This window comes from Astyanax mexicanus, chromosome 7 (genome assembly GCF_023375975.1).
Source record: "Astyanax mexicanus isolate ESR-SI-001 chromosome 7, AstMex3_surface, whole genome shotgun sequence".
NCBI lineage: Eukaryota > Metazoa > Chordata > Actinopteri > Characiformes > Acestrorhamphidae > Astyanax > Astyanax mexicanus.
The window spans coordinates 39121507-39147135 of record NC_064414.1 but is presented as its reverse complement, the minus strand read 5'-3'; the positions used below and the strand labels follow the sequence as shown (position 1 = coordinate 39147135).

Sequence of the window (25629 nt, the reverse complement as noted above, 5' to 3'; positions counted from 1 at the left end):
CCTGCTGGAGATTCCACCCTCAGCAAAAGGACTCCACTGGGAGGAGAAATCGCCCTCTTTGGTCACGTCCTGCACAGAGTACACAAAGTTAAATCAAAATTAAGATTCCAGTTAATATTACTTTGACTTTGACAGTAAACTCAAATTATCACAACTTTATTGCAACAACTAGAACACTCTTCTAAGTATAATATGCTATATTTCTGTCCAGGCCACACTTCTATGGAGATTAGTGTAGTCTCTTTCCTCAGTGTTACGCTTGTAAATATTTTGCTTATTAGCATGTGATATAGTTAAGGTGTGTTTAATTAAGAGGCCAGGAAAAAAAAACAGCGTGACACTGCTGTTCTTCTTGAGAATGTTGAATGATTAAAATAGAAAAGATCTGAATGCACTCATACTCACCATTTCTGAGTGTGCTTCTGTCTCCTTCCTAAGCGGAGGCTCAAACTGCAGTTTATCAACTGTAACATGCAGAAAATAATCAAATCAGAAAAAGTAAATAACACATAACGAATGAATGAATCATTAAAATACATAATACATTTGTAGTTTTTGAATTAGCAGCTTTTGGTGCTCAGAAGTTTTTAACAACTTTATCAGCAAAGCAGTTAGCAGAATTTAAGAAGGCTCTGATAAAAGACTTACATTTTTAGTAAATGTTTATACATAAAGCACTGCTGCTTTCATACATATAATAAATAAAAACTGAAGAATTCAGTTAAAGAATGGCTGGCCAATATTTCTATTACATCTCGATTTCGATCAATTTTGACCTAAAAACACCTAAAAATTAAATTGAATGTTACATTTTATTTAATGCATAATATTTATGCAATTTTCTACTATGAGGATGAGGAGGCATAGCATTTAAATGTTGTATGTTTGAGGATCAATTCATCTCACATATCATATATGCTAAATATTTATGTCTATAAGCTGTCTAAACTCCAAATCCCACAAAAGGGCCATATAGAACCTAGAAAATAGTCTTAAGATTGAAAATATTCTGTGCATAAATCTACATCTGTTTAAGAGATTTAACAACACTTCACAGTCACACCACAAGGGGGAGGTAGAAGTTCAGGGTTTATATTTGCTGAGTAGCCATAAGAGCCAGCCAAGTTCTGCACAGTGACAAAACACACACATGCACTTCAAGTGCGTCAGAAACACTTTCTACATAGCCATTTAGGGTTAGAGACAGGTCACATCATGATCGTACTCCATGACACACACACACACATTTACAGAAATGGACAAAAAAAACAAAAAAAAAAACAAGATGATATTGGAGGCTTCTTGCAAAGAGATACACAAATGACTGATGAAAAAACAAAAGTGCTTGGTCTTTGAATACTTTGAATATGTACTGTTGGCAACCTGAACAGATGCAGTGTGTGTGCAGGCTTGTACCCCGGCCTTAAACACACATATACTTATATGTACTGATTCTAAGAATATTTACAGCAACGTGAAACATGCTGTTTTTTGGCCCAACCACTACGTGTACGCATCTGTTCCTAAGTGTGCATCTGCAAAGACAGCTAGGCTTCACGTGTGAGAGCGTCTGTGAGGATGTGAGAAAGAAACTGTGGCAATAAAGCAGAAGAGGTTTTAAAGGCAAGTTCCAGTTTGTGTGACAACACTATTTTTAAGCATCTTTAACAGAAAGCTACTTCATAACTCCTTTAAGCAGATCCAGAATTTTGCTTTTAAATGAGAAAGTGAAATTCTCTTAACATATATACAAATATAAACAAATATAATCTCTCTAGTAAAAGAGATTTTTTTGATCTCCGTATGTAAAAAAAAAAATACATGAGAGACCACTTAAAAATGATGAGTTTCTTTGATTTCACCAAACTGAAAACTCTGGAATATAATTAAGAGGAATATGCGATGATCACAAGTCATCAAATCAAGCTGAACTGCTTTTTGCACCAGGAGTGGCATAAAGTTATCCAAAATCAGTGTGTAAGACTGGTGGAGGAGAACATGCCAAGATGCATGAAAACTGTAATTAAAAACCAGGGTTATTCCACCAAATATTGATTTCTGAACTCTTAATACTTTATGAATATGAACTTGACTTGTTGTCTTAGCATTACTTGAGGTCTGAAAGTTCTTGTTTTTTGTTATTTCAGCCATTTCTTATTTTCTGCAGATAAATTTTTATTTGGAATTTGAAAGAAATGTTGTCCATAGTTTATAGAATAAATCAACAATGTTCATTTTACTCAAAAATATACCTATAAATAGCAAAATTAGAGAAACTAAAGTGGTCTCAATAATAAAAAAAGGCTTAAATGTTCAGAGGTGCCAATACATGCACACCATTTGCATTAGGAGAATGTAAATGATCTCCTTCATCCTTCCTACATCCTACCTAGCACAGTCACAGGCACACGCATCTCCACACAGCCCTCTACTCTAAACTACACTGACCTGGCTCCTCCTTGCACTGTGTGCGGCAGGGGCTGAGGGGGTTTCCAGTCAAATCCGTACCATTTGCAGCTACAGGATAAAACCACACAGGCGCGGTCAACAGGCGTACAAAAACGTTGCAAGGAATAAAGCATTCAACAATTCTATAGAGAAACGACTGGAACACATACAGATGAAATGAAGGTGAAATGAAACCCAGTGTGCAGTGGTTACACCCTATAACCATACTGCTATCTGTCACGGACTACTCCATCCATTTACACACTTGTGTGACCTCTCGGAAGGTGAAGCTGGGTTTTAGTCAATGTAGAGAACATACTTGCAAACCTAAATACACTAAAATTTGTATCTAAATAAAAAATAATAATAAAAAAAATTGATCTATAGCCAGTATCAATGCACGTTAGGTGACATTTTATCTACGTTAAACTACAGTATGTTTTTATTGCATCTGGTTACAGAAGTGGTCACAGATTGCTTTTAATATGAACTTCCCTCTTTATTTACCGTAAGGTGGATGCTCTGTGTTAACTATATGACTTAAGTGCTCACACTTTATTTACAAGCCAGGAGACAAAAACTGAACCTGAAAGCAGAACTTCTTGCAGTGTGCAACCAGACTAACCATCCTCCCAAAACGGTGAGAAGATTTCTATGTGGGACAGTTTTTACCCTCACTGTTAAGTAACTTTCTTTGCTTCAAATGAAAATAAAACTTTACCAAAATTAGCCAACAGTGTCAAGCAGGGTTGCAACAGTATGGTATGGTAGCATGTGAGCATCCGTTGCACTGGTGTATAATTGGTAAATAACCAGTCACTGAACACAGAGATCTACAGAAAAGATGTCTATTCAGCTTGGGCACACATTCCTGCATGGTGCTTGTATACGGTTGCAGTAAGGGTCCCGGAGTTACACCTGCTGGGTGCTGTGGGGAGTGGGCATCTGGGGATAATCTCAGATCTTTAATATACATGTAGGAGCGCATGTGAGCTGAGAGATACCTATGCTGCACTGTTCTGAAGGAAAGATTGAGTATAGATCGGTTGAGTATAGAATGAATCTGGAGAGATGTGAAGCTTTGTGCCTCATGTGTGTGTTTAACATATACAGCTCTGGAAAAATGAAGAGACCACTTCAGTTTCTGAATCAGTTTCTGTGATTTTGCTATTTATCAGTATATGAGTAAAATCAACATTGTTGTTTTATTCTATAAACTACGGACAACATTTCTGCCAAATTCCAAATAATAATATTGTCATTCAGAGCATTTATTTGCTGAAAAAGAAAAATGGCTGAAATATAAAAAAGATGCAGAGCTTTCACATATGAAAACAAGCTCATATTCATAAAGTTTAAAGACTTCAGAAATCAATATTTGATGGAATAACCCTGGTTTTTGATCACAGTTTTCATGCATCTTGGCATGTTCTCCTCCACCGGTCTTACACACTGCTTCTGGATCATTTTATGCCACACCTGATGCAAAAATTCAAGCAGTTTGATGCCTCTGGTAATCCATTTTCCTCTTAATTATATTCCAAAGCATTTTAATTTAGTAAAAAAAAAAAAAAAAAATATATATATATATATATATATATATATATATATATATATATATATATATTTTTTTTTTTTTTTTTTTTTTTTTAAGTGGTCTCTTATTTTTTTTCCAGAGCTGTATATTTAATATCTGTCCTCAAGAACAACCCAGTGTTCGTTTAGGAGTATAGGTTAAGGGTATCCCCATACCACTGATGTTAGTGTCAGTGTTATTCTCTGTCTTTACTCCACTGATTGATAGGGCATCAGTAAGGAAGCGACTGAAGTGGAGAAGAGAAGCACATGAGAGGGGAGACTCTCAGCTTGATTGTCTTTTTTTCATTAATACCAGTAATAAGCATTGGTGGTATACCATGAAACTGGTTACTACTTCATCACTAGTGTCAAGAGTTCAAATGTTACAACTAGCCCCAGAGGTTGCATATATTCTAACAGATAAAGGGATTTGTTGTAACAGTGACCGAAGATCTGATGAACTGCTGCAACACACAGTTAATCAGACAAGCTTTTCTCACTTCAATATAAAACAATGTCTACATCAAAATAACAAATATACGGGGAAAATGGTGCACAAAATGTTGCAACGTTATTATTACACTACAAAGTGAAAGAGAAAACAGAAATTGTGTTTACAAGAGCACAGTATCTTTTAACAGCATCTGCTTACAGAAACTTCCTAAAAAAATTTTTTTTTTAAATGCACTTCTTGCATTGTTTCCTGTTCTCTCATGTTTCTGTTCTTTAATACCTGACTATGCTGTTTACATACTACAAAACTGCAAAAGAAAATTTATTGTCCAACCCCTGTATTTCTCACACTGTGCTGGATGGACCTTCCAGTCACTTTCACCGGGATCAGCTTTCTGCCCAAAAGAGTTAAGTTGACCCCTAAGAGTTAAGCAGACAAATAGTGTATTTCAACAGGTGATTGGTGCTCACTTACAGTTGATCTCTGAGTGAGTTCTCTCAGCTCGTGTGTGCTTGTTGTGGGTTGAACGGATGGTGTGTCGCTCGGCCAGTGGCTAGAGATCGAAAAAGAGAATTAAAAAAAACAAACAAAAAAAAACAGTTAGACATGTTAAATTTACAGCACTGCACTGCTGAGTGGGTGTATGTATAGGACACTGTTTGCTGTGTAAAAGTCAGTCAGTGTGTACAAGATTGAGGGAGGGGGGGAGGTGGTAGCAGTGTGCAGCAGTGTGATACATCTGTAAGGCACTGTGCATGCAGGGTGAATGAATGGTCTGGAGGCGAACACAGAGAAGTCACTGCCTGTAACCACTGCTGGACACAGACAGGACAAAGAAGCATGGAGTCATTTTTTTTTATATACATCAGAATTCCATACATTGTCTCTCTTATACAAGAGACAAGAAACCAACAGTAAAAGTCCAATCTGCAGCTCATTTAAATTTCCCTTTCCAAAAGTTAAAATAACATGTTCTGTGATTGAACGTTTCAAATCAGAAAATAGCCATACATGATCAATAGTATGCCTGAGAAATGATATTATAATGGTAGTAAATAAATAATTAAATATATACATCAATGACTAATAACAGCTAAAAACTAATTTTCTAAATGTAATGTAATATTTAAATAGCTATAGGTAGTCTCTCTTATAATTTATACGCTAAGGAACAATCAAAAGCAAAAAACAAGCTGTGGTTGATCGGTACCAGTGCATTTTAAGTACGTGTAACACAAGGTTATAAATTACAGAGAGCAGGAGGGTTACCAGTTGTATTCAGAACCCTCACTGGGGGGAGCCTTACAATAGTTTTAAAGTCTAACAAGACTCATGTGAGGGCATACATAAGAAAAGTTGTAAAACCAGCTGCAGCTTGCATTAAGTTCTTTATTTTCCTACATATGATAAATCATACAACTCATAATTTAGGGTAAATTTTAATTAACCTCCATTACAAGATAATAACTTCCAAAAAATCTAATATATTTGACTTTTTAAGTCATCTTGTAATGTGTATATGTATATAACTCGTTGTTCTCAGGAACCCAATATTGTGTCTCGTGGTCTTGTAGGATGAGCGTCTCGTCACACTACTAACAAACAACATGCACACACAAATACATAAAAACACACACACACACACACACACACACACACACACACACACACACACACACACACACACACACACACACACACACACACACACACACACACACAAACACACAAACACACAAACACACACACACACACACACACACACACACACACACTCTTTACCTCCAGGTCATCCTCGTCTCCCTCTGTATAGTGGGGATGGTTGTCTGGGTTATTCATCTTATCCAGCAGCTCCACTGCAAGTCTTCGCGTCAAGCCTGTCTGAGCTACAAACATATGCTACACACAGGCACACACAAACACAGAGACACACGTTTAATTTAAATACGTAAATTAAACAGAAAACTGAAAACAGAGCAAACAACAAGGTTAGTGTTCCTACATGCAAAGTACATAGACTATAATAAACATCCGTATTTGTCATCTTCCTTTTTACCTCATTATTTAGATTATACTGAATGTCAGGAAATTTAGTTCCTCGTATCTGGTTTAATAATGGGCTTCTTATAGCTTCATAATATCAACCACAGTCAAAAACTATCAAAGTTACAGACAAAGTCTGCAAGTGTAAAAAAATGTAAGATATCGGTCAATGTCTAAATGCTACCAAGGAGAAGTATAAAGCAACCAGATTATAACAGTACAACAGTAAAGAAAGCTGGAGGTTAGTAAGAGGGTGTGCTTATACCATGAGCAGTTTTTCAGCTGTGGGTCTCTTCTTGGGGTTCTTGGTGAGAGACACTTTAAGAAAGTTGTGGAAGGCTGTTGACCTATATAAAAGGAAGAATGTTTAAAAGATAAGAAATGAGTAAAAGTAAAGGAGCTGGGATCACAGAACAGTGAATTAATAGTGTTTCATAAAAACATCATAAATTCCACATCACAAATTTCAGATCCACACTCACCATTTCATCTTGTCTTTTAATTTAGGTGGCTGGAAGCTGCTTTTGGACATTAAGAACAAAGCCCTGCAAACACAATGGTAGAAGCAGTTAGCATATGCACAAATAGTAGTTAAAATAAAGTTAGCCACAAACATATTGACAACAAACATATTTAATACAGCTATAAGTGTCACTAAATATAGATAATGTGTTTGTGTGAGTGTGTCTCTGTGTACCTCATTGGGTGCAGGTCAAACATGGGTGGCTGCAATTCAGCGAGTTCTATTGACGTGATTCCAACAGCCCAGATGTCACACAACTGATTGTAACCTCCATTCTTCTCTACAGCAGCCACTTCAGGAGCCATCCTTCATATATACACAAACACACACAAGACTTAGGTTAAAGGCTTGCATGTTTTCTGCATAATATCCAGGTTACAAGCATATCTAATAACAGTTATATAGATAACTCTAATCTCCACAAATCATTCAGTTTGTGTTTTTTCCGTTCTGTTTGAGACATACCAGTAGGGGGTGCCAATGAATGATTTCCTCTTGGCAATGGTGGCTGTTATTTTTGCTGCAACTCCAAAATCAGCTGCAATGAAAAGAATTCTGGCTTAGATTTCACATCAGTCACAAAATTAACTTGATGATATAGAAGTAACAAATATATAAAAAATATAGATAATAGTATCTCCTAAAAAAACCCCACAAATCCTCACCTAGTTTGACATCTCCATTGTCAGTGAGCAAAATATTCGCCCCCTATACAAACAGCACAAAAAAGAGAAGCTGTTATGAACGTAAAGGTTACAGATATAATGTGTGTATCTTGCAATGGTGTTTACAGATTAACCATGTCATACTGAGAATTATGGCAGCTGAACATGCGCACATACTTTTAAGCAATAAAACATGACATCACAAGTATTTCAGCTATAAGGAAGTTCCTACAACTTTTAGAAGTACTGGAAGAAAGCCTCTGTTTGATGTCAGCATTTTTGCCAACAGGAGGAAGCAGAGAAGCATAGAAGAGGCCAAGTAATTCCAACCAGTTCTGATAACACACACACACACACAGAATAGAGGTACCTTGATATCTCTGTGCATCTTCCCTTTAGAGTGGAGATAACCCAGACCCTAAACAAAAACACACAAAACAATAAACAAAAAACACACAAATGAAAGGGTCGAAAGAAAAAATAAAAATCATTTTAATACAGATTGTCTGTAAAATTCATGTCTGATTCGCATGTGAAAGAAGTGACAGATGGGAGTGGCTACTTGGTTTGATCACTACAATCATCTCCAAAAAAACAATTAATGGTAAACAACGTTAAAGCCCACTTCCACTAATAATGTAAATAAAAATTAGTGGAACATACAGGCTATAGATGCTACACTAACATGACTACTTAAAGCACCCAGAATCTTCGCCTGTATTAGAAATCCTTAAGTTCATATTCTGGATTTGAGATTTGCTGCAGACTTAAACAATTAGAAGTATATGTGCCATTCATTATGAAACTAAATGTCTAAAACTATTACATAGGATACAGTGGAGTTTCTGTATGCCAATTTATATGTATATGATATGCGCATCTGGACAGTAATAAAATCACTGAGAAACTCAGGTAATAAATACTATACACAAACTATGTATCCCCACTATAAAACTAAACCCTGTCTGAACAGAGCTTAAAATAATAAAAAGAACATTTAATTTTGGTAAATAACTCTAAATAAATCATGTTTTCATTCCAGTTTAGCTATCGAAAAACAATTGTTTCAGGGTCACATCAGTTTAATTGTTAATGTGGATGAATTAAACGTTACTTGTGATACTTATTCGTACCTAATGATCACCACCAAGAGGAATCTCACTTACGTTTACTTTTCTATCATATTTTGCTTTTAGGAAAGTAAAAAAAAAGGTTATTTCTGACACAGAACACCTTACCTGTAACGTCTCTCTGCACACATAAGCAATCTGATGTTCAGACAGAGGACCCGTAACTGCGTATGCAAAAACAAACACCCACCACACACAGCAACACAAACACAGACAGACACACACAGATACACATATATTAAAATCCACAGATATTAAAATGAGTGTAAACATTCACAATCAGTTATAGGATTGTACATATAAACAAAGATCACTTATTATATACAGTACTAGTTAGAATTTTTTTTTTAACTATTCTGTGCATGTAGATTAATACTGAAGACAAACAAACTATGAATGGAGTTATGAAGTAAAAAATACGTGTTTGGCCTCCAGAGTCACCCAGTCTTCCCCCTACTAAAATAGTTTGGGACGAGCTGGACTATAGATTGAAGAAAAAACAGCCTGAAAGTGTTCAGCACCTCTGAACAGTCCTATTTTGTCTGTCAAAAACATACTAGTTTCGAAATCTTTGTATGTAGAAAATAATACAAATAAAGACAAACGTTGAATGAGAAAGGGTGGTTCCAAACATTTGATTGGTACTGTACATGTGAGCAGGGTGTCAAAATGGGAATATCATGGACAACTGCAATAATTACAACTACATCAGAAAGAACTTCAGTGGGCGTTTTTGCAAATAAAACTGAATAAATTTGTTCTCTTCCTCTAAAGTTGCACGGCTAGAGACAGCTCTCTAAGCTCTTTGCTTAGTGTTCATATAGCCAGAAAAAATATAAAACAACTAAACTAAACTAATGCTAAACAAGCTTTTGAAGAGAATACAGTGTGTGTCTTCCCCTCGCTCAGAACTGCACAGGTAAACATTCACTGGGAGGTTTCAGGGCAAACGCCACAGTGATCAGGGTTCTGATCAGAGGTCTGCACACACTGCCCAACACAAAAAAAAAAATCTTAAATCACTCCATAGTTTCACACAAAAACATACTTTTATTTAACATACCCTTTTTGTTTTGCATATAGAGCCAATTTAACACAGAGGAGCCCATAACTCTTCAGAAAAGCATTTAGAGACTGAAAGTAATTACAACAGCAACAAAACGACCTAAGAGTTAAAATAAGCAAACATCAAAAAAGGACAGATAATTGAGAATGAGAATCAAACACACAAAGCTCATACCATGATAGATGTCCTGCAATGAACCTCCTCCACAGTACTCCATACAGATCCACAACTTTTCACGACTGTAAGGAAAGGCAGAAACAGAGTGAAAAGTTTGTTCATTTCTTTATTTGTGTGTGTGTATTTTTTAAGAATTTTAATTCACTCAGTCACATTACTTTCAACTTATTCAAATTATCCAGTAAGGATGCTACTAAAGTATTTAGATTTATTCTAAAATCTACATGCAACCTCTAACCAAAACAAAGACAGCACTCTGCAAATATTCTACTCTTACTTTAAAAAAACAAGGAAACCAGTTACCGGTTTTCTTTGTGTCTGAGAAAAGGGCTATGTGCTACTTCCTGTAGATTATACTACAAACATTTTAGCACCCACACAAACCATCTGCAGTTTGGCCATACCAGAGGTAGCTGCCAAAGTAGGCCACTATGTTGTGATGAGTGCATTCTTTCACCATGAAGATTTCCTGTTGGATGATCGAGAAGTCATCTCCTAAAAGAACAAACAACAAGAGATGCGTGAAACACTGTCACAGTGGACATGATACAGCAGAAACATGCTCTTTAAATTTCCCCAGCAGAAAATCACAACTGTATAAAGAATAGTTAACCCTGAGTCAAGGGAAAGGTAAGCAACAATTCAGGCATTCACTCATTTATTTAATTTAAGTCAATTTTGAGCTACGCATGGTAAACTTTTGCTAGCAGAGCTGGCAAGGGAGTAAAAAGATTCTGAATGAAAACACTCACACCAACAAATCAACTGAAGGACTTAAAATGTATTTAAATCTACTACATAAGAATTCCATGAATCCAAAATCTTAAATGATTAAACATCAGTCTAAATCTAGTTAGAAAGCTAGTGACTGGTTTATAAACACAAACAATTACACATAAATACACCCAGTGTGTGAGCTTAACAGTACTATATACAACTTAAGTGCCACAGTAAATCTGCTTTAGAGCAGAATGAGGCCTGAGAATAGCGCCAAGACTCCATTTAGCCATAAATCCAGCTGATCAGCTTTACCGTTTACGATAAGATTTAGGGCTAACATAGCCTGCAGCAAAAAATGACATATGACACTGACACAACTTTAAGTTACAGCTCCAATAATGAATGTTAGCTTAATGCTAATAAATTACATTTACACAGAGCTCAGTACAGAACTAGTTTACACAAAACCCCCCCACACAGATTTTCAAGTTGATATATTAGAACACAATGGCCTCTATGCTGACTGCTCGACCACAGAAATGCAGTCTAGATCATCTACAGCGCGTCAAAATAAGTGTCAAAATAGCAAGAAACAATCTCCTGGCACGCTCTTATTCTGATCTACAAACTCGCAGCCCTTACCACTTCCGTTTTCTTCACAGTCAACAAGCTATGCATCCTAAATGTTCTAGAGACTGAGAATGAGTGTGGTGAGCATGTGTGAAAGTGCCCGTCACATATCTTGGCCCTTTCTGCAATGCTGAACAACAGACAAAAGCAAGTGATCTTTTATCTGAAACCATACACTGATGTCCCATATTAGTTACTGCAGGTACAGGAATTAAATAAGTATGTTTAATACTTTGATGCTTCACAGATACATAAATACAAGACATTTCATACACAACACCCTACTGTGCTGTAATTAACATTAAAAGAACAATGGTCAAATAGTATTTGCGAAATCAACTAGTAAAACATTTAGTTATACTAGGCCATGAAGTATTAATGGGCATCAATTGTGGGCTGAAATCAGCAGAAATGGCTGGACTGAATATGGAAGGGAAACAAATTATTTTAATTTCTAAAAGAAGTGTGTTAGACAAATTTTATACATATACAGTGAAGTGCTTTTTAAAAAAATCTTTAAGGTGTAAGATCCTCCAGAGGCTTGCTGTGGTGCATAAACCTACTATTCGGTCTCCCCTAACCAGAGCTCACAAGCAGAAACGGTCCAGACAAACATGAAGACTAATTTCCAAACAGTCTTGTTAACTGATGAATGTCGTGCAACCCTGGATGGTTCAGATAGATGGAGTAGTGGATGGTTGAAGGATGGCCACCATGTTCCAACAAGGCTGCGATATCAGCAAGGAGAAAGCGGAGTCACGTTTAGGGCCGGAATCATAGGGAAAGAGCTGGTTGCCCCTTTAGGGTCCCTGAAGGTGTGAAAATGACCTCAGCAAAGTATATAGTTTCTGACTGACCACTTTCTTCCATGGTACAAAAAGAAGAACCAAGATCTATGAGGATGGGAGGCAGTTCACATCAAAACAGCAGCTCTGGAAACTATTCTGACATCATGCAAAGAAATTCAAGCAGAAACTGCCCAAAAAGTTACAAGTTCAATGGATGCAAGTATTGTGAAGGTGATATCAAAGAAGGGTTCCTATGTTAACATGTAAGCCTCTTAGGATGTTTTTGATTGAAATAGCTTTTGATTTCAGTGAATGTTAAATCCAGCTAATTCTGCAAATTCAACAAATTACCAATTTTAGTTTTTACAACCTACAAAATGCTTTGAAACTCTGCTGTGCATAATAATTTGGAACAGTGCATTTAAAGTTTTTTTTTTTTTTTGAAGAATATACTGTTATCATCGTGAGGCTTGTTCAACAAAATTCGATTTTCAACAGGTGATGACTTTTATTATACTGATTGTCATTTGCATCATCCATTTAGGAAAATAAGGGAAAAATTTAATTTGCAAAATAATTTAAGCCCACACACCTTCTCTAGACAACCATCTCGCTCCTGTAGGCTAAGTGAGAACAACTGTTTAATACGACTATTTAACTATTTAAAAGGACCTCTTTAGAATGCCTGATGTTCATTACCATGAACTTTCTCTGCATGCTGTAGGAAAAGGTATTTTATTTAATACATTATTATCCTCATTTTACTCTGCTTTAGTGGTCATGAGCCTTCAAAGCAGGTATGAATTGGTTGGTGGCTCATTTTCAGCACTTCAGTGATGCTGATATGGTAGCGTGTTTGTCTGTGTTGTAATTGCTTAAGTGGTCAGCCACAGCAGTGCTGCTGGAGTTTTTAAACACTGTGTCCAATTGCTGTTCACTCTTACACACTCATACCTAGTTAGTTCACCTTAAAGTCAGAGAGAGAAGCTCATCTGTTGCTGAACAGTTTGTGTTGGTCACGCACTAATCTTTAATCTGTGATCACAAGATGCTGTCCACAGGACGATGTTGGTAAGATCTTTCTGGTTGGTGGTCTACTCTCAGTGCAGGAGTAACACTTTAGTTCACTTGTACCAGTGAAACACATTTACTACCCAAAGTATACCACCCAAAGTATACCTGTTCTGTGGTGGTACTGCGGGATCCTAACTATTCAAGAGCAGAGTTAACAATAAATGCAGAGAAGGTCTACAGACTTTTACCATAGAACTATTAAGTGCTTTTGATAAATTGATAAAATGGACAGTGGATTTAGAAGACATACGACTAAACAACTGTTAATTACCCATATTTAATAACAAGTAATTAAATCATATATCATGAAATTAGCTATAATAATCATAGCATCCTAGAGTCTAGGTACAACTTATATATTTCTGAGAAGTCTAAACTTGCAATTAGAAGAAACAAGCAGTTTGCTGGAGTGCAGTATACATGTAGACAGTGGCTGTGTTTTTTCCTGGAAGAGGAAAAGAGTGCCTGTCTCTTTTGAAAAATGGTGGTCTACAATTAAAACACTTGTGACAATACCATCACGCACAGATTCTGTTGTCATTAGGGAAACGGAAGGGACAGACGCTCAACTCATATCAGCTCTGGCGGACCTCCAGAATCAAAAACTAAGCTTTTGATTGAAACAAATCTAGGAGATAGGCCTGCCTCAATAATATGTTTTTGACCAATTATAAAATAATGGACATGACCTCAATATGTTAGGTTGACCTTGGTATCTTCCATTGTGTTTGTTTGCATGTTAGTTTACATAAGAATTAATTCTACCAATATTTTAGGTGGTCATGCAATGACCAGTGCATCAAAACTGGTGCCACCATATACAGAGTGGACTAAAACAGTACACATTCCAAATTATTATTATTTAAAAGTTTGCTGACCTTTGTAAATGGGTATAAATACATTATTATGCTGTAATATTGTTCAAATATAACATTTACTGAGAAAATATTTCGGCAGAAAACGTATAATGGCAGGCCTACTACAAGATGTGTATGCTAGCTTTCTTTTTACTTTTTAAGTGTACTAGTGGAAGTTACACACTATTAGTGAACAGGGATATGTGCCAGATGTGTTACGAGAAATACTAGCTGAGATTTCTACAGGAATTTCTACAGGCCAGTGGTTAGAATGTTATTCTGGAAAGTTAAGGTCTCAGTTGGGGCAGTCTAAAGCACGGCTGAAGCCGAAACTCACCTGGCTCCAATTTAATGATCTTTACAGCTGCTAGCTCTCCCGTGGAGATGTTACGAGCCTGAAAAACACAAAGACACTGAGTTTTAACAAGCAGGATTCCTTCATTTTAGAGCAGAACATAAAAATATGCACTGTGGCTGCTGGAAGCTGTAATCTGGAAGGTGCTGGCAGCTGTGTCAGTAGCGTTTGTCTCTGTGTTTGTCTGTGTGTGTGTTAGAGAGAGACAGAGGCAAAAAAATGCAGTCCTGGCACATGTTTCCATGTGGAAGTAGGTCAGTACGAGTCTCAAATCCAGACTAATGGTAAACGGGGGCTGGAAGTTGGTCTTACTTCATCTCCCACTCACACACAAACACGCACACATGCCATTTTCCATCACTTTTACGTAAAAGGGAGTGCAGAACACAAGCAGAGGAGTGGAAACTTAAGCTACCAAGTGCTACTGAAGTTCAGAGAGTCATGTGCTGGACCTAAAATTTAGAATCGCAAAAGGAGAGAAAGTTTAAGAACCTGGCTATGATTCAAGAGGTCCAATGACAGGCCCCAGCTATACACTTAAACTTTACAGGGTGACTGCATGTGAAACATCACCTTCCTCAGACTAGGGCTGATAACAGGCAAATATAAACTATTTAACTATCATATTTAACTATGTTTAAAAAAGAGAAAGCACTGTTTTAAGCAGAGGGTTTCACATCAAATTTACTGTTACTTATTTATTGGACTTTATGATACCGTACTATGAGTAACAATTTTCTTGTCCACAGCAAATGTCATCCACTAGCAAGCCTAAATCTGAGTAATAGATACAGTATGTTCAATGTCCCACATTCAGGTGTGTCCACCTGCAGCAATGCTAGGTTATATCACATGACACAGTAAAATGTGATTGTGTAGGCAGGTTGACAAGCCCTTCCTTGAGTCGTAACAGTACAAAATCCTTTAATTTATTTTTCTAAACTCACCCTTAAAAAAATAAAAAGTTAATCCAATAATTCATAGAGTTGTATATGCTAATGTACAGGCACATTTTTTTAAATAATGTATCAGTTTTCTTATATTTTTATTTAAAAATGTAATACATTCTCTGACAATACCACAATATGTTGTACTGTGACCCTGTATTATGATACATATATCACCAGGATCCTGCCTGTACACAGTCCTTGTAAAAATCATGTGATTTCTTGGTATCAAACATAAAATGCAAGAGAGACAGAGAGAGACAGAGAGAGAGAGGAACTGCACATGTGAGAGACAGAGAGGAAGCGTGTGTGCATGCACACAAGGAGTATGTGTGAACCTGTGAAAGTATGTGAATGTGTGAAAGAACAAAACTACTACATAAAAAGCATGCAACTAAAACCAAGCAGGGGCTGATGATGTACTTCAACTAGGGACCTGAATCGCTCCAAAACCCTATACATTATTGTGCCCAACTTAAAAGTGTTATAATGGGTCAGTTCCAATAAAGACAACATCGATGTGCATTCACAATGCAGGCTACTTAAATGCATGCAAGGCTGCTTTGAGGCTAAAGTGTTGCTGCTGACTGACCAGATGTTAAGGCATTAAGGCTGCAACGAATCGTTGGTATAATTGATAACGTTGACTACAAAAAAAAGTGTTGACCCGAAATTTCATTGTACTGTGTGATGGAGTGAGAGAGAGTGCATGTGAGAGGAAAAAAAAGTGAGAGAGGAAGACACACATCGTAAGATAGTGACAAATCCTAAACATCTGATTGGCCTCTCCTCATGCTTAGTTGGCCAATAGGTTTCAGTGTGGGTGGAACTTTCAGTGCATGAGAAACGGGAAAGAGGCAGCGAGCGGTAGAGGCAACATGCTTCACTACTTCATTAACATTACTAACATTAGTAAAACTAACGTTAGCTGACTAAGTGTTAGAGAGATACTGACCTCTTTCCACTCCATTAAAATTAAGTTATATGCTATAGTAATTACAGGCTTTAATAAAAATATATATTATTTTCTTATCTCCTTGGGAAAGAAGTAAGAAAAAACATACATACAGGTATCCTAGAAACTTCTGAAAATTACATCCAGTCCATGTAAAGGTGTCCTATAATATACTTTTTTAATTTTTTACTTTAATACAGGCATATCAAACTATCAAAATGTACTGAAAAATTGGTCTTGGGGCCTAAATGTTTAGCTGTCCTCAGTAAGAAGTACAAATGGAGGGCATGACAAAAAATAATTGTGATGGATGAACAAAAAAAAAATTGGCAGATTAGTCGACTACTAAAACAGTCATTCGTTGCAGACCTATAAGGCATAACCACGAGTTGAGCAGTTGCTGATTGAGTTGTTGTTGATGTGGCACAGACGTGGAACCAATAGGAAATACACCAGGAGATGACAGCATGCTATTAATAAGGGCAAGAATGTTATAAAAATTGCTCTACTTATAGACCTGTTTGAGGGCAATTGCTAAGCATCAGTCAATACAATTCCTGAAAGATAACGATTTATTACACAGTAGCTACGGTGCACGTAAGTGACTGACAAAGGCTGGGTTATGTTATCTTATCAGACTGACGATGCTTTACACTCGTCAGGCAATCACAGTCTGCTGTTACAGATCTGTTAAACTCACATGGTAGCAGCACCAGCTACTGATCTCCAGCATTTCGCTCAGTGGCCTACAGAGGCTGCAAGCTGTACTATAGTTCCTAATGGCGTAGTGGCTAAACTGACCGAAAGGAAGGATGTCCACCAAACAATAACAGTAGCAAAGCATATACTGCACGCGTGAGCACAGAAACACACACATGCACAAAGAGAGAGCTCCCTCCTGGCCTGAGGAAGTTCTCTGCCGGATGAATGGAAACTTTGCTACTTTCACCAGGTTTCCAGGAATGTCCAGAGAGTCTGCTCCCTCTAAATCCCTGTGTGTGTGTGTGTGTGTGTGTGTGTGTGAGTGTGTTAGATTAACAGCCAGGAGTACATTAGGACTTTGAACCTTTTAAAAGCAAATAGTACCCAGTCTTGCAATAATCCCATAAATGGAGTCTTATGTACACTGTCAAACGTTTCAGATCTCAACATCAGAAGACTTTTCTCATGACATATTCATGGTTCATCTAGAATTTCAGCACTCCCTCCTCACCACACAAGCAACATTACTCAATAGCAGCCTGACCAGCCAACCACGATGTGTCAAAAGAACATAACATAACCCACACCTCACATATCTTCTCATGTCTTGGCCTATGTGAACAGAGACTGTGTTGTTTCTGCTTTAATATAAGAAAAGACAACAGCAGAACATCACTAAGTATTTCATTTTATATTGGCCCCTGGATATTTTTGACTTAAAAAAATCAACAAAACCATCTGCAATATTTCCAGTAATCTGAGATGCTGGGGTTATTCATCTAAAACCTTCAACCATTACCTGTTGTGTATTTAAACATTTCCTTCAAACATGAGCACAGTGGCACACCTGTTACGGCAAAAGGCCATTAGGGAACCATCATAAATTCAGAATAGCATTTAGTGCTTCGTGCTACAACCCTGACTATGCTGTTCCTTTTCACATTTCATCAAAACCTCAGCATCAAAGATTTTTAAGTTACTCAATTAATTTATGAAAAACAAATTATTCATACTATTACTGTCAGCATTTGCCACACACTGTCAACTTCAATGAAATGCTCATTTAAAACACCCAAACAGAAGACAAAATGTATTCTACGTGCATAGAATGTTCAAAGGGAAAAAGTAAACTGCACACACAGGAAAAACTTGTAAGAGTGGTTTTCTTGAATGAGATTTCTGACGTAGGAAAGGCAGGACAGAACACTTAAGGCTATTTCTGAAGAGCAACAAGGATCTGACATCTGGATGCTTTAACAGAAGATAACTTATACAAACAATTCTATTATTTATTAGAAGCTCAAATTTAAGGCTATACTCTCTTTACAAAAAATAATTACCTTGTTTTCTTTCACACCAAAATCGAGACCTATACAGCAGGGAACCTTTTAAACACTTTCAACACAACAAAAACAGATTGCCCAGAAGTAGGCTACACTCTGCCTGGCATGCTAATCCAGGAAAGGACTGAAACTGGCTCATCAACCCTCTCTAAAAAAGAACCTGTTCCTAACTACACTCTCCTATCCCTAACACTCCCACTAAAAGAAAACATCACAAATCAAATGGAACACAACAAACGGAACAAAATACTAATGATGGCAGACCACCCAATATTTCTATCAGACAAAAGTTATACAAACAGGTAAGTGCATCCCACTGAAATCACCAAACGGCTGTATTATCTTTTTTGGGTACTTTCTCCATTTGGTCTCCTCTTCAGGAGGTGAAATGCATACTCAATTGGGCTTGTGATTGACCTCCATTTCTTCCCCCTTATGGTCCCCAAACTGGATAAATGATGTGCTAGCAATGCGTTTTGTGTCTTATCTTAGTGCACAATTCTGCTAATAATAATTAGGTTGTATATATTTCTCTACAAATTGACAGAGACACTATCTGAAGTTTCTAAAGACCCCTGAATTCATTCTGCTGCTACAAGCCTGATTAATATCATCAATAAAATTTAGTGACGACAATACTACTTCCACCTAGCTTGACTAATGGCCTTGTGTGTTCTGTATCATAAATAGATCATTTTTTCTGCCACACTTTGGCCTTTTTATTACTTTTTGTAATAGTCAGTCCACAAGACTTTGCATTTTAAATATTGTGGTCCATCTATCTAGATTTTTTTTTTGCAAATTCTCATCTGACCTTCTGACTTATCCTGTTGATGAGAGATCTAAATGGTGCGGTTAGCCTCAACATTTATGATCTCAAAGAATTCTCCGAACAGTGGATTGTGATACCTTCACCCCTGCCCTGGTGCGGTGATGTCACTGTTTGCTATTTTTGGATTGTTCTTTACAGTTCTCACGATGCAATTCATCAACTGATGCTGTTTTCCTTGAACAACCCGTTTGATGTCTGGTTGTTAATACAAGTAAGTCTGTTTAGGAAATTCCAAAAACTATTGTTTTCCTCCTTTTCTCAATTACAAAAATGATTTACTTTTCTCCCACTAAATGTTCTCACCTGACTTTTAGGCAATGCACAGGGCTGAGACCAAGAGTACATATTTATGCTAATAACTGTACCCTGACAAAAAACACCTGGGAACAAAAAACATCTGTCATATTGTCACATGTTGTCATATTTTTACTAAGCTGAAACAGGACGGCTTAAACATCTGAGATCAAATTAAACATTGAGATCTTAATGTCTTCAATGTTAAGCAAATTGAAAAGAATTCAATTTGCCGTTTGGAAGAGCTTGTTTATGGAAGAATCTTCACATTTTGCAGAATCTAGTTCACAGCTGAATAAGCTTAGCAGCTTTAAAAAAAAAAAAAAAAAAAGTATTTTTCTCATGACAACCAAAGCTAATTGTTCAAGACATGTGTGGTCTAGTTTGCTTCCTAAGATTTGCACTGATGTGGATGGAACATAATGTGCATCTTTTTGGCGTCTTGCTGCACCAGTGTAAAACTAATAAAGCAAACATCAAACACAGTGTTGGTTGAGCTATGGACTACTGTAAGCACCTTATCATATAGTTCAATATATATCGCCAGATACCTTATACACATCTCCATATGTCCCACTCCCAACTCTCTGGATGAGCTCAAAGTCTTGCTGGGGGTTCCTGCGCTGAATCTCGCCGCTGGGCCTGGAAAGGGGATCCATTCTCCAGTTACTGGGGAGAACCACGCCGCTGGAAGTGATGATATGTGGGTGGGTTCTTGGTTTTCCAACTACTGCATCAAAGATCTCGCTTTTCTTGGGTCATTTTTCTGAGTAGAAAGAATAACAGACATGCATCAGAATGTGTGTAAGCCTTAATCCACAACTAAGTTTTAATGACATCAAGCCTGTTTAGGCACTCAGTCTATTTATTTCCTGAAGACTACATTTATCTGACATCACAGTTTAGCCAGCTAAACTACCTATGAGAGGGTTTAATGACTTGTTTGATCATAGCCTAGGAGTGTGCGATATATATCGTCCACGATAATATCTTAATTGCTGTGTTAACGATGTGCAAGCTGGCGATATCGAGTATGCTAATCACTGAGGAAAAAACATCAGTCAGAGCGCAGACTCCACGAGTCTAGCTTTAGAATAGCTTGCTGCGCATGCGCATTGAGTGTGCCCATACATTGTACTAGCATAGGCCAAAGCTAGCGCTAGTTTAGCTGGCTAAAACAACGCTGAAAATGAGCGAATACGCTGTATCAGAGGAAAAGGTTCAGACACCGCCAGCCTCCCAGTCTACTACCCTGGATTTAATCTCCCAGACGAGGATAATCTTCACTTGAGTGCAGGTGGTTTGGATTCGAAAGGGTGGACATTACTCAAACAACGGACGGCAATATGTAAACTCTGAAAGTAAGCGTTTGTCATTAAAGATCGACAACTAACCTGTTCCGTCAAACCAGCGCACAGAGTATGAGGAGTACGAAAAGCTTTAGGAGCCCGCTGCCCAAGACAGCCACCTAAAGCCAGGCGGACACTGTGCGATTTTTTTAATCGGATGCGTTCTGGAGAGCTCACACTGCACGTTTGAATCGTTTGTCGTGTATGAACAACGCCTGCGATTCATCTGCACACACTGTACGGTCCGACTGACCTGCTGCGACGGGGGAGCTTACACTGCACGTCTAAACGCAGCCCGTAGGCGGAGCTTTCTTTGCGTACAAACTCTCGCTTCAACACAACGCCTTGCAAAAGAAAGCGCTTAGCTTTACTTATTTGTGCGCTGAAAGTCCACGGAAGAGACGTACATGGACTCGCAGGTGGCTGAGGCGACGTGGACTCTACGGGTTGTCCGTTTTACAGAAGGAGAGCGCATAGAAAAATGACTGCACGTCAGGCTGCGAAAGAAACACCAGCAGCTTAAATAAAATAAAATAATTTTATTTTTTATTCTGTTTATTGTTTATGTAAAAACTGGTTTTGAAACACTGAATATTAAACAAGCAATCGGTTATTCACACTGGATAGGGACCCTCCTTTACAGTGCCGCTGAGCATTAACAGTTTAAAAGGGATTTAAAAAATATATAAAAAATAGAAATAAAAACTGACATTTATTATAGACGAATAAAATATATACGTAAAAAAAGGAAAAATAGGACCTTAAAAAAGATAATAAAAATTGACATAAAAGGTAAAAAATGTATATCTTATGAAGATATATATTTAATGATTTGATTAATAAAAGAAGAAAAATAATTAAAATGAATAAATAAAAAATATAAAATATAAACTCATTAAAAATTCGTTCAAAATAACCCAGGCTTTCTGCAGATTAATCAAAGTTTCAGTTAGTTTCAGTTTCAAATCATGAAAACAGCTCACCAAAACCTCAAACTATTCTTTATATTTGACAATATTTACTTACAGGTCCTTTGCTTGTACTTACAGGCCCTTACTTATTTTTATTCAACTGAACTGAGTTTCTGTAGCCTCGCGCTGAATTCAGCTCTGCGCTGCGAAAGAGAGCGAGAGAGAGACGCAGCGCATTTTGTCTGATTTATCTTGATTAATTATCAGTACATTTATTAGCTTTAGTAAGTTATAGCACTAATTTTACTACACTTTTCCGACCTTATTTATTAAAACGTTTATTTTAGAAGACAGAGGTTATTATGCGGGCAATGCCGCGCGCAATGCCACGCGCTGCGCTAAGCTGGCTTTGCGTGGCTAATATTCTGGAGCACTGGAGGAGATTTTAATTAATAAATTAACATATTTATAATTTTAATAAATTTGCCCTGGCGAAAAGAAACGAATAATAAAATATAGCTTTATATTTCTGTGCATGTTTTAAGTTTTATATAATTGACGGGCAGCATCAGAGGCTGACAATGTGCTTTATTTTTCAGATATAATAGCAAAGTGAAATAAAATAAATTTATGTTTGTCAAAGATATTTTCTCTTTTAATTTTTCTTTTCAAAAACTCCAGCTATTGACTGAGAATAAGCATCTGTTGAAATTCTTAAACAGCAGAATGCCTGTGTCTGCTATATTAAGCTATAAGTCTGTGTACCGAACATAAATATAAATCCTTATAAGTGACAGAAATAAATATGACTAATAATTATATATAGTTACTGTGCAGATTTTTGGGAAAACAGGTCGTGACGTTAAGAAATCGGCCCGCAAAACAGCTCACACTGTGAGACAAGCGACCAAAATTTCTGGCATGTCAGAAATCCCTGGTCGCGTCCGACTGCTCATTCGCAGCTCGTATGGGCAATTAATCGGACATCGCTTCCCCTCTCACACTGCACGACAAACGACGCACGATCAAGCTAAAATTCGGCCCGATCAAGAAATTCAGTCGCATCCGACCAGATCGGGCTTAAAATCGGGCTAAAATCGCACAGTGTCCGCCTGGCTTAAGGCACTCAAAACAAACTCCGCAAACTTTAACAGAGTCACTCAATAGAAAAGTGCCCTACGACAAAAAAGGCAGCAGATTGCAAGAGATAACGCAGGCACAAATTACACAATTCATATTGTTTACAGTAGGTTATTGGTTTACAAATGCAATAAAAAGTTATATATTTTTTGTGAATGTGCATTACATATTGTGTATAGTTTATCTATGTATGCTGCAGAAATCACCAAACAGCAAACACATTGATAAGTTTATTACGATTTAAATAGTCAGATTCTTCTATATTTTAGTTTTTTTTTGTTATTTGTGTCAGGTAAATAAATAGTTTACAATAGTGCTGGACGATATGGCCAAAATTCATATCACGATATATTCCTTAATTTCGGTCGATACGATATAATTCCGATATCGATATAAATACTTAGAAGGCCTCAGAAAACTGCTAAGAATCCCTGCAATGGAAATATGTACCTACTAGGGGTGGGCGATATGGCCCTAAAATAATATCACAATATTTCATGGTATTATCGCGATAACGATACTCTTGGCGATATGACAAAAAAACTAAAAACTTTTTTATTATTGTATACGATATGATATTGCACACCTTTAAGATATTAAAAAAAAACAATAATTTCAGCAGATTTATAACAGAAGTCAATATTTGAGAATTACATGATACTAATAATAATAATGCACTCCAAATATCTCCATATATCCAGTATTAAAGTAAAATAAATGACACTTTACAGATATAATCTGTCTCTAGTAAATATTTAATAGGAAATTAGAAATGTGTGAGTTTTTCCTTTTGCTTAAAACAGCAAAAAAATGAGTACCCTGATGTGATAATTAGGGATGAGTGATGTGGCACGATATTTCAGAGTATAATATCGTGATATATGATATGGCACACCCCTAGTACCTACTACTGTCTACTTAATTTGAAACCTCCTTTCACGAAAACATTATAATACTTAAGAAATAAACAATAGTCAAGATAAACCAATGCTCAATTTTATTTCCATATAGCAAAATAAAAACATGACATCCCTATCAAACATAAGCCAATATAACTATTACCAATAAAAAATAACTTAAAATTAGGATAGAAGCAGAGCTTCTTAGTCTTTTGTAAACAAATTTAACAGATCAAAACAAAAGTGTTCCAACTAGGATAAAGAACACAAGAAGCCTTTATACACATAAAAGCAACAAAATTTCCCCGTCAAATAAACAAACCTATAGGCTTTATCAACTATAAATAACTTAGTTACAATATAAGCTACAAAAGTGCTTCAGCCAAAATACAACTCTTTATGAACATAAAAGGAACATGATATCCCCGTCAAATAAACAAACCTAAAGGATTCATAAACTTTAAATAACTTACAACATAAGCTATAAAAGTGCTTCAGCCAGTATAAGGAAAATATTGTATGTAGTGGAACTGATTGAGGTGGTGGAACAGATTAGATGTTTTAACGTTACCGCTGCTGGTCGGCTCCACTCTCCGGCACAATTTGCAGCAAACTGAAGTTTAGCAGACCTTCCGAGAGTCGAACCAAATCCTCACCACTGAATTAGACCTCCCTCCTTCAATTAATCACTTGTGGAAGCGGCAGGGGCATTCATTTTGCATCAAAAATGTCCCGCGCTGGGAGCCAAGAGGACCCGCGGCTGACAAACAGGATCCGCAACTGACCGCTGACCGAGCGGACCCGTGGGCGGACCGAGCGAACCAGAGGCGGACCGAGCGAACCAGAGGCGGACCGAGCGGACCCGTAGGCGGACCGAGCGAACCCGTAGGCGGACCGAGCGGACCCGTAGGCGGACCGAGCGGACCCGTAGGCGGACCGAGCGGAGCGCGGAACATTTCAGATGCAAACCGAGCCTACCTTAACCTTGGATCCGCTCGTGCCGGCTCCGTTTGGCTCCAGCGCGAGGCATTTTAGATGCGTAGCGGACCCGAGCCTAGCCTAGCCAAATCTAGCCTAGCCTAGCCTATCTGGCTACGTGCCTATGTGATTACGTCATCACGCACAGAGATAGTCCAGCTACGGAAGCTGATTGTGTTCAGCTGTGCGGCGAGCTGACGCCAGTAAATCGCATGTCCGTGACAGATCTGTAAATAATACATATCGATATACCACAAAAATGATATCACCGTTATTGAAACATTTCTTATCGCGATAAATACCGATATCGAAGTATTGTCCAGGCCTAGTTTACAATAATATAATGTGTAAATAATTATTTTAATATAATTTTAGTTAAAGCTAGTACAATGTAAGGCTTTTACAAACATTTATAAGTAATGCAAAATATCGTTTAACATCGGTATGGGCAAAGTTATAGAAGATATCGGTATCTATTTTTTTCCCAATATCGCACACTCCTATCATAGCCGTGTATTCTAATAAAAATGCTAACTAGCACCTTGTAACTAGTGGTGGACAGTAACAAAAACTTTTGACCCATAAGAGCCCAGACCCATTTCTGAATTTTACTACCACTTTAAAATGTAATCAGATAAATTCAGAGAGCAGCCCATTCCTGTTTATTCTTATTGCTGGCACATAACTGTAAATATTTTATGGTTAAAAACATGATGCAACATAAATGACACAATAACAATTTAATAACTATTATTAACATTTTGTTCTAGA

General features: G+C 37.2%; 1 protein-coding gene across 8 annotated transcripts in view; it reads right to left on the bottom strand.

The window, feature by feature from the left end:
* Positions 1 to 25629, bottom strand: part of map4k5 (mitogen-activated protein kinase kinase kinase kinase 5) — a 45528-nt gene that overhangs the window by 17407 nt on the left and 2492 nt on the right. For 5 of the 8 annotated variants that reach the window (XM_049481320.1, XM_007248518.4, XM_049481316.1 and 2 more), the window contains exons 2-17: positions 20133 to 20347; positions 14491 to 14548; positions 10489 to 10579; positions 10082 to 10146; positions 8950 to 9005; positions 8082 to 8129; positions 7712 to 7754; positions 7512 to 7584; positions 7221 to 7352; positions 7006 to 7068; positions 6789 to 6870; positions 6263 to 6379; positions 4955 to 5033; positions 2449 to 2517; positions 406 to 464; positions 2 to 69 (exon numbers count right to left, since the gene is read on the bottom strand). In XM_049481320.1, the coding sequence (XP_049337277.1) occupies positions 2 to 69; positions 406 to 464; positions 2449 to 2517; positions 4955 to 5033; positions 6263 to 6379; positions 6789 to 6870; positions 7006 to 7068; positions 7221 to 7352; positions 7512 to 7584; positions 7712 to 7754; positions 8082 to 8129; positions 8950 to 9005; positions 10082 to 10146; positions 10489 to 10579; positions 14491 to 14548; positions 20133 to 20240 (1211 nt within the window). In that variant the 5' untranslated portion in view covers positions 20241 to 20347. The remainder of the gene's footprint in view (position 1; positions 70 to 405; positions 465 to 2448; positions 2518 to 4954; positions 5034 to 6262; positions 6380 to 6788; positions 6871 to 7005; positions 7069 to 7220; positions 7353 to 7511; positions 7585 to 7711; positions 7755 to 8081; positions 8130 to 8949; positions 9006 to 10081; positions 10147 to 10488; positions 10580 to 14490; positions 14549 to 20132; positions 20348 to 25629) is intronic. The other 3 variants (XM_049481318.1, XM_049481319.1, XM_007248526.4) reach the window with 1 other exon arrangement.